We start from the raw sequence: 15,959 nt of genomic DNA, 5'->3' as shown, positions 1-15,959 counted from the left end.
CGCAAAAGGTTTTATATTTTTGTGTTTTTTTTTAATTTGCAACGGCCTTTTAAACCGTCGCAAAACTTAATCCCCTAATTAGCGCCAAAATAAAAATATCCTGCGCCAAACACTAGAAAAATATATTAAAAAGAAAAAAACAATCAAAAAGCTCCAACTCTTCTACCCCCAACTCTTTGGCTTCCAATTAAAAAGCACAAAAGAGTTTGTTTCCAATCCAAACTACACTAGACCAGATAACCTAAGAAGGATTGCTAATCGACTACTAGGTTTGCTTCTTCTTCTTCTTCTTCTTCTTCTTCTTCTTCTTCTTCTTCTTCTCTCTCTCTCTCTCTCTTTACAAATCCCCTTTTTTCTCTGTATATTCGAACCTTGGGATAACCCACCGCTACCCTCTCTTTGATAACCAGGTTTTCTCCTTTCTTTCTTCATATCTCTCTCTACATATGTCCATGTATATATATATATATATATATCTGATCTGTTTGTCCCTTCTTCTATGTTCAATCGAAACCCTTTTATTGTTTTATTATAGTTATCTTTTTGATTTTCTTATTTGTAAAATACAAAGATTTTGATTTGATTTTCTCGACAATATATATATATATATATGTATGTGTGTATGCAGTGTATACAAGTGTGAGATGGCAGCCCTGCTTTTATCGTATTAAATCTAACAGATTGAGTCCAAAAAAAAGGTCCCCTACTTCCATTCGCTGCAAATCATGGAGGATCTCTCTTTGGCATCTTTGTGTTGATAGACATACCTCTCTTTCCCTTTTCTCGGTATGACACCATTATTGTTCAATCATATGTGCCTCAGTCTTTTACTCTGGAATTTTTTTTCTTCTTAATTCTGTTTCCCTTTCCATCGTCTTCCCCCCATTTGCTTTGGGTTTTGTTTTGTTTGATGGAAGATTGTTTCTTGAGAAGAAGATTTTTACTCCTAAAAGCTCAATTTTTCTTTGGCAACACGTTCGTTTTTTTTTTTTTTTTTCTAAGGAAAAATATTTGATTCATGTACAATTGGCTTTTTGGTGATACAAAAATATTAATATTTTTCTGGGTTTTTGGGGTTTTATATTTAAATTCATCGTTGGATTTTTTTTCTAGGGAAAAATATTTGATTCATGTTCAATTGGCTTTTCAGTGATACAAAATCATTTATATTTTTATGGGTTTTTGGATTTTTATATTTAAATTCATCGGCGACTTTTTTTTTTCTTCTTATTTAATTCATGTTTATTTGGCTTTTTGTCATTTTTTTGGATTGAAATGTGAATTGCACCTACCAATTGCCATTGCCCAATAATAATTTTAAAAGATGCATAACCACTGTACACAAATCATTAAACATTAATTTAGCTCTGTTGTCTCCAATGCTTGTTGTGCATTCAAGAACAATTGTAATTCCTTTTATTGTTTGCCTCTCTTGTTATTATTATTATTTTTTTTTTAAGAAGCAATGTTATCTGTCACAAGCAACTTTAATAAATGATAAATGGCCAAAGAAGTTAGAAGAAATAAGGGTGGGGAGGTTGTTTGTGTGAGATTCTATTTAATTATTTTTTATGACTAATAATTGGATATATGCAGTAGTGCATGCACAGATTAGGTTTCTTTTTTATTTCAAAATTTGAAAATGGTATTAACTTGAGGTATTTGTTAAAAAAATTGGAGGTGTTGATATTGTTGATTGTTGAAAAGTTGTACATTGAATAGGTTTCTTCAGTAGTGTAATGGGGTAAATGTAAATTATAATTTCTCTCTATTCCACAGAAAGTCGGTTACACGCATTAAATAAATAAATATATATATATATATATATATTGACTAGATGAAATTTGGTAAGAATTTTTATTAATCAAATGTTTGTCTGAAAGCATAGAAATTTTTCTTATAGACAAGGGAGTTCCTTTATGCTACTTGACAAATGTTTTTTATTAATTAATGACAAACACTTCCACTCATAAAGGCACCTATTATTCTTGGTAGTTAGTACTTAGTTTACTCTTGCAGCTGCATCCAACATTGTTTGGGAAGTATAGTTTATCTGTTAATTGCAAAATTCTCCCCTTTGGTCGTTGAAGTGACTCTTTCTGTGTTCATATCAAGTAATCTCTTGACATGCTTTGCTATACTTATCGTAGTTTGAAGATGGGAGTGGAAGAACAGTTTTGACATGGAGGAAGAAACACTGCTAATAGGAATGAATGAGTGATCTTCTAGTGCTCCAAGCATTTATCATATTAATAGGAATGGGTAAGTGATCTTCTAATGCTCTAACTGATCCAGCTTGAGGTTCTCAATATCCTAATCCTCTTCTATAACCGTCACTTTTGATTGGAACCTGTCGGGGTAAGGACCTCAAAATTTTACCAACAACTTTAGATTCAAGAATTTTTTTCATTGAGTGTGAAACATGAATTCACGATGTCACTAAGTTTGGCATAAAAATCATCAAACGTCTCATCATCTCACATAAAAAGAGTTTCAAAAGAAGAGGTGAGCCATTGAAGTTTTGATCTTTTAACAACAATAGTCCCCTTGTGAATAGTTTCAAGAATGTCCCAAGTCTCTTTTGATACCTCACATGTATAAATACGATAGAACTCTTTTGGTGTGACGAAGCAAAAGAGATAATTGAGCGCTTTACTATTCCAACTCGAATTTTGATAATCAATTGAGTCCTATTTATCAATTGGTTTAGGGATATCAATATCATCGATGGTAATAACAAGTTCACTCCATCCATAGATAATAGAGTGCCAAACTTTCTCATCAATAGATTTTAAAAATGCTCACATACGAGCTTTCCAATAAGAATAGTTTGTCCCATCAGGTAAAGGAGGCCTATGGGTTAAGTTACTTTCGCGAATTGAATCCATGACATGGATCACACAAAATCACACTTTTATAGTTTTATTTAAAACAAAAAGTGACATGTTCTGATACCAATTGAAAAACCTATGTGATTCGTGATGCATAATTCGTAATAGATTTAATTGCAATAAATCTCAAAAAACTAAAACTGACAATCTAAATCATCTAGCACGTACGAAAGAGATTTAGATTGTTATTTCACAATTAATAAATCAACACAAATGATTTTTACGTGGAAAAAATCACAGTTGGAGCACCTCCAGTTGTGATAAAAAATCAAGGGCGAAATGCCACAAGTCATTCCATTATGAAGAATGAAAGAATACAAATTTAACAAACAATTTATCCAAACTCTGCAAAATTATCTTCAACAATTTGTTCCTATTTCACTAACGCTTTCGTCTTAGAATTGATCTACTTGATGTCGAATCCACAACATTCACGTTGAATCCATGACCACGAGCAGCTTCGAACTCCTTTAAACACTTCACGCTCAAGCCCTTAGAATCCACCGAAGAAGAAATCTTTAGTATTGAATCACCAAACACAAACCCTTTGATTTAAACCACTTAATTCATGAGTTAAAGTCACACAATTATCAAAGGAAACAAGTAAATAAGCTCCAAAAGAAAATCCTAATATCCAAAAAGAAAATCTGAAAGTCGTACCCTAGAATTGCACTTGTTTGCAGCTTTATAGCAGACAGATTCGCGATCACTACTCGAGCCTCGAGCCATGGAATGATTGTTAGAAATGGTTTTGGAAAAACAGTTTTTTCCTAAACTTTGGTCTAATTTTTAGGTGAGACCCGTGCGCCAAAGTTGGTGAGTCTAAGTGGTAACGAGTTCTATGTCGTGTTGTGATTCACATAGTATATTTGGTTGCTCAAAATCATTATCGGGTGAATGAAAATTTGAAGCCAAAGTGAGCTCCATGGAAATGCTGTTTTGGTGAAATTTCCACTAAGGTTTGAGTTAAAGTTTGTCCCACATTGGTTTGGTGGGAAAACTTGTGTGGGTTTATAAAGCTTCGATTTGCAACTTGCAGAGGGCCCCAAGGGGTATCCAAGTTTTGTGAAAGGGTGAGATTATGGGCAAAGTGGGCTAAACCCATTGGACCCAAAATAAACACACATACGCACATCGCCGCCGTCGTCCATCAGATGGTCAGTCAGGCGGGCTGGGCTGGGCTGGGCTGGGCTTGGGCACGGGTGCGTGATGTGAGGTTGGGTTGGGATTGTCCGGCCTAATGTTTATCTTTTTGGGCCAAAAACTTTTTGAATTTTATTTTTCTAAAATTAAATTCTTATCGTTTTTTGGAATTTGAATTTTTAAATTAATTCCAAAATGGTGCCCAGATTTTCCTCCACCCAAATAGATTTATATCTGTTTAAATTATGTCTGCACAGATTCAAATCTATTCAAATTCAAAATCCAAATAGTGTCATATCTGTTCATTTAAACCCAACCAAATAGCCACTATTTCATCTATAAATAGACAAGCCATCATTTAGATTTTTTACTCTAATTTTCGTCATTATTCTGTCACTACTCTCTACATTTTGTTGCATTAATTTTCTATAATAAATAGTGTAAACACAAAGTGTGTTTGTTGTGCAAATAGTGTGTAGTGCTGCTACTATTCGTTGTTGATCATTTTATCTTGGGAGAAAGACGTCCGCAATCTGGAAGCACCGTGGAAAGGACGAATCTGTCTTAATGACACAGTGTTAAACACTGTATTTGATCAAATTTTGTTCAACTAATTAATAAGGTAAGTAATTAATTTACTTTTTGTTTTATTTATTTTTATCAGATTCAGATTTTGTTTTTGTAACAAAATAAGAGTTTATTGTTTTGTTTTATTTTATTTTGTTTTATATACTGTTTTGATTTTTGTAATCAAACAGTTTCTCTCCTTCCTTTAATTCTTTTATTACAGTGAAGATTCTCCAACGATGATCGCTTAAGCGATGTGACTTAAACGTGCGTTGTCACACCCCAAACTCGCCCCTAAAAGTTCGGGCATGACCTATGCAGAAACGGACACTTAACCTGATATACATAACATATGGGGCCTAAACGGAAGCATTTAACAATATAAATTAACATAAATAAACGAATTATATCCATTGAGCAACCACTATCATGCTAGGATCACAAACAGAACATAAGGCAAACAAACATACAGTGGCATGCATCTGAGAATATAGCTATGGACATATACATATACAGACCCAGCCCTTATAATTGGGCGTAACAAAAACAATAAGAAGTAAAAGGATTATATACACTACAACCTTAGACTAACAATCAGGGTATAAAACCAAAAGCTTAGCAAAACTCCATAAAATGGCTGTCTTCACTTAAGTGCCTAGACACTCCGGGGTTGACAAAAGAGGAACGGATGCCACGGGTTTAGACTGACCTCTAGATGGAGTGCCTACAGAACAAACATAACATAAAGTGAGCCAAGCTCAGTGAATAGTAATACATAAATAAAATGATGCTTAACTTGAAACATAATATAGCAATGCATATGAAAATGTAGAGTTCACATAGTTAGTCTGATTCTGTACTAATTTCAGAACGGCCTTAGGCCTAGTCTTTTAAACCCTTGAACGGAGTGGCAATAAGCCCTTGAACACATTGGCATTAAGCCCTTAAACGTGTTGGCATTGAGCCCTTGAACTTCTTGGCATTAAGCCCTTGAACATATTGGCATTAAGCCCTTAAACGTGCGTGTGTGAATTCAAGAGATGGCTCGTACGGATTCTAGAGACGACTCGCACTGCAGCACTTAGTTCCACACAGCACTTTGTTTCATAATAACAAATCATACAAAATGGCCACAGGCCTCATAACTTTCACAAAATGGCTCTCAGCCCCATAACTTTCACATGCGTATGGACTCAAGAAGTGGCTTGTACGGATTCTAGAGGTAACTCGCACTGTAGCACTTAGTTCCGTACAGCACTTTGCTCCATACCAGAAACACAGAGGCCTCTGGCCACAGAATGGCCATAGGCCCAGATTGGCTTTAAGCCTAGTTCATATATGTATGGACTCAAGAGGTGTCTCACACGGATTCTAGAGGTGACTCACAATGTAGCACTTAGTTCCGAGTAGCACTTTGTTCCATACCAGTAATCAATAGGTCTTATAGACCAAACCATTTATATCATGCCATATAATAAGCGGAAGCAAATTCATATATATTCTTTATGCTTGAATCATAAGCAGAAATTAGAGTTCATGCTTGTCTATACATGGTACTTCCCATAGCGCTAACAAATCAATGTGGAGCATTCTTGTTAGTTCCATAAAGGAATCTCTGGTACTAGGAACTTGTAACACACTTGTACCACGGTATTATTACCCCTGGGCAACGGCCTTGTGCTAAGGATGCCTTGAATACCTTTACATAGATGAATAACCACTCATTGATTCAGAACGTAACATGTCAGAAAATAGGGCATTTCTTGTTATCTCATGTCATTACAAGACACTCACTACAAGGATTTACACATTCGGCGACCACTTTTGCCGACCAAAAAAATTTTGGTCGCAAAAAAATGGTATTTGGCGACCAAATATTAATTAGTCGCGAATGATCATTATTTTTGGCGACCAAATATTATTGGTCGCAAAAGAATATATTTTGGCGACCAAAAAATAAGTTGGTCGCAGAAAGTGGTATGCTTTTGCCGACCAACTATAAATTTGGTCGCGAAAAGTCACATTTTTTTTGGCGACCAAAATTTTGGTCGCCAAAAACTTATTTTCAGCAACCAAAAAAAATTAGTCGCCAAATTAGCACTTTTAGCGACTAATATTTTAGTCGCCGTTGATTGAGATTTGGCAACTAAAAAAATTTGTCGGCAAAGGGTACATTTTCTGCGACTAATCTGGTATTTTGGTCGCCAAAAATTTGGGAGGAAATTTTGAAACGTGGGGCGGGAATTGAAATTTTTTATCTTAGAATCTGTTAGCTCACACTTTCTCATTTTCTCCTCTTTCATCTCTCTTTGAAATAGGTGCGAGACAAGCGAACAAACAACACCGAACCACTCTCTTTCTCTCGTCTTTGCGTTCGATTCGAACCCTAGGCACATTGAATCAATCATTCGGAGTCTCTCTTGGATCTACATGGTGATCACCTCCCCCTTTCTCTTCTCTCACGCCTCACGCCTCACGCCTCTGTGTCTCTTCTCTCTCACGCCTCACGCTGCCCTCCTCTCTGTTACTGGAGCATCACCGCAAGGGTTAGACGAGCACACCGTAAGGGTTAGCACTACCATCGCTTTGTCTCGGGTAGGTATGTCCTTTATTTCACCCTCTCTCTCTTTCTCTCTGTGTGTGTGGGTGTGTGTCTCTGTCTTCCTCTCTATGTCTCCTTCGATTTGGGGCTAATTATTTTCTTCATTTTGCTCACTATTTGAAGAAAATTAAAGAAAATTAAAGAAAATCAGAGAAGAACTTGAATGTATTTGCAATCTGATGCTTGAATGGATAATGATGCTTGACCGAAGCATGAACTCTTAGATATTGCATCTCATCTGTAGCATATAGTTAGTTATATTCAGTAATGGCAATGTAGAGATTTGGAACAATACAGGCCAAACCCGCTGGTTTTCCCCTTCTGTTCCAATCCAATACCAATTTAGGTTTAAATATTTCCCCAAAATGATGCATTGGCATGGGGTGGGATTGGATGAGATAATGAAATAAGTATTGTTCTGTACCTAATATGGAGACAAACATATATAATTAATATCAGGCAAATAAATGAGGATAAAATAAACTTGCACCTGGTTATGTAAGGCTCAAACATATCCCAAGGGCTGGAGCATGAAACAATTGACTCATTCTGTTGCCGTCTCTACTCATACAACCATTTTTTCTGTTACTCTCAAGATTTCTCAGGTAAGGACTGCTGTCTTTTTTAATTTTTATTATTGAATTGCCCCCCAGTGCCAAAGTTGTGTGGTATAAACTGGATTACTATGTCTGAGTTGGAATATTAATTGAGAACATATAAGTTTGATAGTAATCCAGCAAAACAGAATATTTCATTCTAGGTAATTTGTGTTAACAACATGGTTTCTTTCACATGTTCTAACCTTTAAACTGTAATTTGCGTGAGCCTGTGGAAAGCCTTCGACCAGATATGTCTTCATTCCTAAATGGTTTAATTTTAGTCTGTACTGTGATTACATAATTATTCCTTTAATTTGATTCTCATTACCTGCTTTGTCTTCTCTGGTTTTTAATCTTTGGCAGTTTATATTTGATGCTGTTGCAGAGTTCTGTGTTGATATTGCAACTCATCAGCATGGATGTTGTGTTCTGAATCGATGCATTGATAAGTCAGTTGGGAAATATCAGGAAAAGTTGGTTGCAGCAATTGCTGCTTATGGGCTTCTTCTTGCTCAAGATGCTTTTGGGTAATTTTTTTTGAAAAGTTTGGATGATATCTTTGATTGAATATTTTTTATTTACTATGTATGCATGCTTATGGCTGTATTTTGATAGAATGATCCACATAGAAATATATCCAACAAATGAGTATTTTTGCTCACTAAAAAGTAATCATTTTCATGCTGTGATACGGTTTGTTTGCATTCTTGTTAGGAATTATTGATTTCTCTGTAATTCTATTATTTGTTACTCAAAATCTTGCTTTTGAATATCACTGCATTTAGTAATATGGTAACGGAAAAAAAAAAAAAAAACAAAGCACTGCCTTAACATCTTTGTCTCCTTCAAGTTGATCATTAATGTGAGAGGTTCCTTCTGGTTAGAGAATCATGCTAAAGTGGCTCTCCCATCAATAGCTTGCTCAACCTACCAATCACTAGATACATAAATTGTTGACTGTTGTGTTTTATCATCAGATGTGGAGATTATTCTTCGTAATTGTTCTTCAAACTGTAATTGCTAAACAATGCTTCATCTTGAAAACCCTGGGCAGACTTTTCGTGCTCCACTGGCCTTCTTACTTAGCATTAGCTCATTTCATTGTGACTAGTTCACCCTTTGTAGTTTGTACTTAGCTAGGCCATGATTTATGTTACATTGCTAAAAAAGTATTGAGCATTGAGATCTGACACACTAATGTAACGGATAGAGTTCACAATTTATTGACCTGGCCTGTGGAATCTTCCATTGATTTTAATGGTTGTTTTGATCAGACAGTGATTTTAAGGGTTTGAGTTTGGTTGGGTTTCTTTTTCATGTTATAAATGGGTTTGTTTGATTAAGCCCATTCCAACTCATTTCTAAGTAGGCAGGAAATGCTACAATGTGCACTTGCACATTGTAAGAAAAATTACGATTTTGTGATAGAAGTCATGAATTTTTGTGATGGAAGTTATGATTTTTGTAATGAAAGCTATAAATGGTGAAGTTATGATGTGCACCCTAAAAGTTAAAGTTATGTTTTTGTGATTTAAGTTCTACTTTTTGCGAGAAGCAAAAAGTTACAATTTTTGTGAAGAAAAAAGTTATACTTTTTGTGATAAAAGTTATACATTTTATGATAAAAGTTGCACTTTTTACATCAGGCGCATACCATATGCACCCTTTCTGGGGTGCACATGGTAGCCTTTCCCGTATGGGTTTTGGCCGCGGTGATCCATTTATTGAAGGGCTTTAGACTGAACCAACTTAAACCGGCCCCACTTTCCCTAGTTTCAGACTGGAGAATTGAAATATATAAGATCTAGCAACAAGGTTGATTGAGTTGGAGGCCAAACGATTTTATTGATGGTTTGATGGGAGGCTCTGGGTTAAACAGCATAACTGACAGCTTCTTACTGCCTCCATTCAATTTGCTCTCTCCTCCTAGTTAGCTCTATATTAATTGAATTCACACTAATTGGTATAATGGTCATAAAACAAATTATACAGTCAACTCTAATTGAAGTCCTCTCTTCTGTTGTCTTCCTTTCTCACAGCCATAACCCATGTTTGTTTAGCATCCTGTTCCCTCCTTTCTCCTTTCATTTTTGTCGTCATCATCATCATCATCATCAAATCATCATAATGATCATCTTTTTCACATTTCTTAAAGTGGTGAAATGCCATGTGTTAATGCATTTATCTTTGATTATGATCCAAACGACCTTTTGACTTACAGCAATTAACTGCAGCTTTTCCAAGTTACACTGGCTGATCTCAGTTGATGTGTTGTTATTTGTCCATATCTCTGGTTACTCTTAGACTTTTTCACACGTGCTTATTTTTATTTTTCTACCATCTATCTCACCATTCGCATTATATAACTATGCTAATGAACATATTATACCTTACTTGTAAATTGTATTATAGATATCTCCAAATCTCTGCCTCAATACTGCTTTCTTATAGCTGTGAATATTAATTGTTCGTGTATATGTCAGCAGTTAATTTTTATCATTTTCTTGCACTATGTACATCCGTATAAACCTCTACCCCTCTACCTCTGTATCTCATTAGAAGTAATTTGGTCTTGTGATGGTTGCTTTAATTATTTGTATTTGGCTTCATGGCATATTTTAATATTTTGTTTTGAATTGAATGCTTGTTTTTTTTTGGATCCCAGAAATTATGTTGTCCAATACGTTATACAGGAGATCCCTTTAGCTGCTGCCGGCTTGATTTCTCAGTTTGAAGGGCACTATGTGCACCTCTCGATGCAAAAATTCAGCAGTCATGTTGTTGAAAAATGCCTCAAACATTTTGAAGAGAGCCGTCCAAGAATCATCCATGAATTGCTTTCAGTGCCTCACTTTGAACAGTTGCTGCAAGACCTTTTTGCCAACTATGTCATTCAATCTGCACTTGAAGTTAGCAAGGTACGGAAATCAACATGGCTCTCATTTCATTAACATGCTTCATGACATTCACTCAACTTTGGCTGGAAAATCTGAATGTTTGATGACTATTTGGCTGTATCTGGATTTTTCACACTGAAATGAGTTAAGGTGAAAAAAAATTGGTAAACACTTTAAAATTGGCTAATTTCCTTAAGAACTCAGTTTCATAATACACTTTCTATTGGTTTTCTTTGAATTTATAAAAGGAAATAAAATTCAGGTACAAAGTTGGTCTGAGTTCAGGATTTTGGCATGTCATACTTTTGGCTAAGAGAGAAAGTAACACATATTTATTATTAGGATAAATAATTATTATACGGCATGTATATGAATACATTTAAGTCAAAGATAATAGTTTTTAGAGTTTAAAGAAGGAAAATAAGTATAAATTTACATTGCTTTTGTTTTTATTATTGGATTCCAAGCTATTTCATTCAAACTTGTATTGTGTTCATGTATATAGTGTTAGGAAGTATCTGATGAGTGTCATGTCATGTTGGTATCAAACATGATACGTTACCTTTTTAGAAGTGTCCATGCTTCTTAGGGTAACACCTTGTGTTTGCATGCCTCTACCCTGTGCACACGTACCTGATAAACCAAACCAAACCAAACTAAGCCTTGTGTCAGATACATGAATATTTTTTTGTCATTCTACTCTGCCAAGGGCTATTTTTAATCATTCCAATACTTTCTAAGACATTGTTTTAATATAAGATTTGACCTTCACCTCTTTTTTCTATATTCATTCCAATAGTGATTATTGTTTTTTCCTTCGTAGGAACAATACTGGGCTCCTCCAAACTTCAGACGATCATTGTCAGTGAAATTGAAGTTTTTGGCTGCTAGTAGGAAATTAATTAAGGTGATGTTTATGTTCGTCCATCTGCAAAAATACATCCAACTGCTAAGGTAATTTTGTCTCATCTCTTTCCAATAGTTGTTTCACATTGCTCAACAGTATTGGTTATCTTTCTGTGCTTTTTCAAGTATTTTTGAAACCCATGCCGAATGTTGAAACTAGTTTTGAATCCTGAATTGGATATTTTCCATGATTTTCAGCCTTTCTTTCCCATTTTGTATATTTAAATTTGTTCATTTTCATTTAAACAAATTGGCCCTAATGTTTCAATCTCAGCAAATGTTCGTATAGCAGCAGGTGTAAGGCTTATAAGTTGCATCATCTTAGATGATGTTTAAATAAAGGTAAGGAGTTGAAAAACGTTATAGAACAGTTACACCTAAGACCTGAGATTAATATGTTCATAATCTCCTGACAGGAAAATGCAGTAGTTATGCATGCTATTGTTGGAAGGAAATCATCTATTGGGAAATGGTCGCGTACCCAGGTAAGCTTGATCACATTTTCACTGTTCTGAAAGCATTTGATATTCCTAAAAGTGCCAATTGATTCGCCTTTTTTATCAGTGTGGTATTAAGTTAAAGCTTCTAAATGTCTTTGACATGTCAATATGTTGAAGCTCTTGACATGCTAGATTTTTTTGTCTCTCTGTCAATAATTTGTTGCCACTTGTAAATTTTAATGATTCTATCATCCCGGGCATTTTAAAAGATTTCCCAAGTCCAATAGTGGCGATCTGTTGTGACAACTGAAGCTAAAAAACGTATTGATACTTGGTGTGATCAAATCTTTGTGCATTCTTTCTAGTTTTTACAACTGACCCTACTTTTGATTTTGTGGTTCAATCTGAAAGAGACTACAATGCCAAGCTTGGAATCACCATCCTTGGTAATCACCCTATCCTTCTCATGTCTCGTGTGTCCGAAGCAGAATGCCATCTCATAATAATGGGTTTTTCTCTCTGATGCAGGAGAAGTTGTGACAGTTGAAGATAAAGTCGTGGTGACTAAAAGCATCGTGCTCCCAAACAAGACCCTTAATGTTAGTGTACAGGAGGATATCATTCTGTGAGGACAAGGAACCAAGATCCGGCTGGAATTCAATGCAGTGTTTAGTTGTGATTCTTGAATTTTTTTTTTAATGTCAAAGTAATTATAGATTTTTATGTCAAAAGAGCACTTATTGATAGATACAACAGTAAATTGTGTTACTGAAGTAGAGTTTCAGTAGGGAACAATTTTTGCCACAACACATGATTTTTTTTTTTTTTGGGAACACAACGCATGATGTTTGAGAAAGCTGAATGCCTTTTTATAAACTATATTTATAGAAAGTGAAAGTTGACAGCTTGAAACTCTTCTGTTAGGAGGAAAGCAAATTTAGAATTTCAAATGACTTTTCAAATTTTCAATCTTTCAGGCACATTTGCAGTTTTGCCTTTGTGTAATGGAACAACTTGCACAAGCCAATCTTCAAACACACACTTCAAAATAACAAACCTAACCTAGTTACTCTTACAACCAAGCCCAAAATGCTACACATTGAGTAAATTCTGGTGAGTGTCCTTTGTTCGATTCTTCTTCTTCATCGTTTTTATTCTTCATTTTTTCTTTGATTCTTCTTCTTGGTTTTTTACATTTTTTTTTCTTCTTTTTTGCAGTGTAGCAAGAAGAGCCACTCGAAGTCGATTTCCTCCCTTTTGTTGAAGTTGATTTCATCTGTTTTTTGCAGCAACAAGAAGGTGACTTCAGCCCAGCCCTTGTTTTTTTTTTGCCCCTGTTTTTTTGAGGCCTCTTTTATTCATTCAATAGTAAACAATAGCAAAGAGAGTCCTAGAATCCTAGGTCCCTATCATGCATTGATCCACCTAGTAATAGTCTAACAGAGAGCTTTCATTTGAATATATATTACTTAGTAGTTAGTTGTTGTCCCATTCAGAATCATAGAATCCAAAATTCTCACACAATGATTTTAGGTCCCTATCATGCAAATGCTGAGAATTTATTAGTGTTTCTCTCTCATTCTTTCTTTCTCTCTCTCTCTCTCTCTCTCTCTCTCTCTCTCTCTCTCTCTCTCTCACACACACACACACACACACACACACACACACACACAGGCACAAACACACATTCAGTAGTGGCCATCAATAATTAGTGGCCATCAATAATTAGAAACTGACCAATAGGGATGGCAACTTTAACATGTGGGTAAGTTTGCTTCATTTCACCAGATCAAGGTGTAGAAATTATTTTGGGACTGTATCTTTTTCGTTAGACTGGCTATGCATTCATTCACAGGTATTCAATATGCTGGAACAAGTCTGGCTTGCATGAAGTCATTCTTGGAACTACTGGAAGAAAGCAAGGCACCTCTGCAAAAGGGGCAATATACCCTTCTACTGAATCATCTTTATGCAAGTAAGCCAACAAGCATGCTACCAATAATTTATTTGCTGAAGGCATAACACAATTTGTATAATCATCATCACCGTTGTCATCTCATCATCTTCTTATTCTTTGAAGAAAATGATTTCTGATAATAATATCTCAGGAAGCGATTGTTGGAGTTGTTTTTGTCACTAAAGCATGAATTTGCAGCTGAGTGCCCAATGAATGAGATTTCTTATAGAGAAATGAAGGTAATCTTTAACATCCTGGAAACAGTTATGCATATATTTTTCAAGTTTAACTGTACTACCGTAGTTCACATGCTTGTGGGTGTTGTATGTTGTCATGATAGAATCAAATATGTTGGTGGTGTTATTAGTAATCAGAGGCTGCATAAGCTTTATATATATACAACTAAGGATCAGACACAACTGTTTTTTTCTATATACAACTAAGTTGTTGCTCTTAGTCCCTCACAGGCAAGGTGATCCTAATCGCTTTGTAGGGTTTGCTGAAATGGCCCATCTAATTTTCTACATTTTTCATGACCTCGAGTCCATTACCTAGTGAACATGGCCTGAAAATGGCACTTTGTTGAAACTGTGGTAGTTTTTGTTCTTGAAGTATTTGAAATGAAAACCGAAAGTGAAATTGAGGATTTGACATAATTACAACCAGGCCAATGGGGTTTGAGGTTATCTTAGCTTTTTTGGAGGATAATGTTAGACGATATTGGTAGTAGTGGAACCAATTTGTGTAGTGTTAATGAATTAGCTGGCTGATAATGCTTTATTATACCATCACATTGTTGAATCAAGTGCTATTGAGTGTTACGTCTCTCAATTGTATGTTTTTGTCACAGGTAGCTTCAAATTTTAACTTGAGACTGATATTTGGATCTCTGGACCTTTTTGTTGTGCAAGAATTCTGTTGATGTAGTCGAGGTTCTTGCTCAAATTACGTTTGATAAATTAAGCGAAATTATTATTTATAGGTGACAGTCAACTATAAATACAAACTATTAATCATCGATGTATCAAATTTATTAGAGAGCTGCTATATATTATTTTTTGTTTTAAACATTTTTTTATATCACTGATCAATACATGCATGATAAATATAAAGTAATATATTAGTATTTGCTTTTTCTAATACTTATCTCTAAATAAAAACGATTAGAAATAAAACTACCCAATAGTCACAAACTTAACTTTTTTCCAGGTATAAAAAGTTCCGTTTTACAAGTAGACTACCTACCTCCCCTTTGAGGAGTGAATTGGTTGGGTTAATCAATCGAACAGCCTCTGGGTAGTCAAGTGCCACACTCCTTATCCGATCTTCTGGCATTGGCATCTTCCTTTGCATCTGCTCCGATATTGCCATGTAATGAAACCTGTTCATCATCCATTCATTCATTATTTATAAATCTAGATATATAGGTTGCCAAAATAGGAGTTTAATTTAATTCACATGAAAGGTTCATTGAGGAAGATAGGAGTTATTGACAATATGGATCAATTTCAGTTGCCATGTTTGGTTTCTGCTGTGTGGCACTATATTGGATCTGGAATGGTGGCTCATCCAATTTATTCTATAGACATAAGAATGCTATTGTTTTATTTACAATTTGATAATGGTAGTCATTTTAATTTGCTAATGTGACCTTTGCTTTTCATGGACATTTTTCATTATTTGTCCAATTTTAAGTGACATTATTTCTCTTTTTCTTTGGTACAGATGGATGAACTCGTGCACAAAGCTAAATTGTACAGGACAAATTGGCACTTTTTGTATTTTTGGAAGGATTATATATTTTTGTATAGATGTATATGGAAAATATTAGGGTAGACTAGTAGTTATATTTTTGGATACGCTACTAGTTAAATTTTTGGATGGGTGTGTACAGAAAATATTTGGTAGACTACTAGTTATATTTTTGGGTTGATGTACATGGATAAAAATTTAAAAC

The 15,959-nt window shown here is 35.0% G+C and overlaps 2 protein-coding genes across 2 annotated transcripts; both read left to right on the top strand.

Annotated features, from left to right (window-relative positions):
* The first annotated feature begins 7,733 nt into the window (after positions 1-7,733).
* LOC114303195 (putative pumilio homolog 7, chloroplastic) lies at positions 7,734-12,384 on the top strand. Its single transcript, XM_082880758.1, has 5 exons — positions 7,734-7,808; positions 8,166-8,329; positions 10,468-10,720; positions 11,523-11,947; positions 12,022-12,384. Exons 1-4 carry the CDS (start codon positions 7,734-7,736, stop codon positions 11,655-11,657), a joined length of 627 nt encoding a protein of 208 aa, XP_082736884.1. The 3' UTR covers positions 11,658-11,947; positions 12,022-12,384.
* A 1,406-nt stretch (positions 12,385-13,790) lies between these two features.
* LOC145795835 (tRNA-specific adenosine deaminase TAD1-like) lies at positions 13,791-15,959 on the top strand. The gene is made up of 4 exons (XM_082880757.1): positions 13,791-13,810; positions 13,901-14,020; positions 14,154-14,241; positions 15,728-15,959. The coding sequence occupies exons 1-4, from the start codon at positions 13,791-13,793 to the stop codon at positions 15,836-15,838; spliced, it is 339 nt and encodes a 112-aa protein (XP_082736883.1). The 3' UTR covers positions 15,839-15,959.

The sequence above is a fragment of the Camellia sinensis genome, chromosome 7 (assembly GCF_055761805.1).
Source record: "Camellia sinensis isolate YWXY chromosome 7, ASM5576180v1, whole genome shotgun sequence".
Lineage (NCBI taxonomy): Eukaryota > Viridiplantae > Streptophyta > Magnoliopsida > Ericales > Theaceae > Camellia > Camellia sinensis.
The sequence above is the reverse complement of the archived record's forward strand: the minus strand, read 5'-3'. Positions and strand labels throughout refer to the sequence as shown.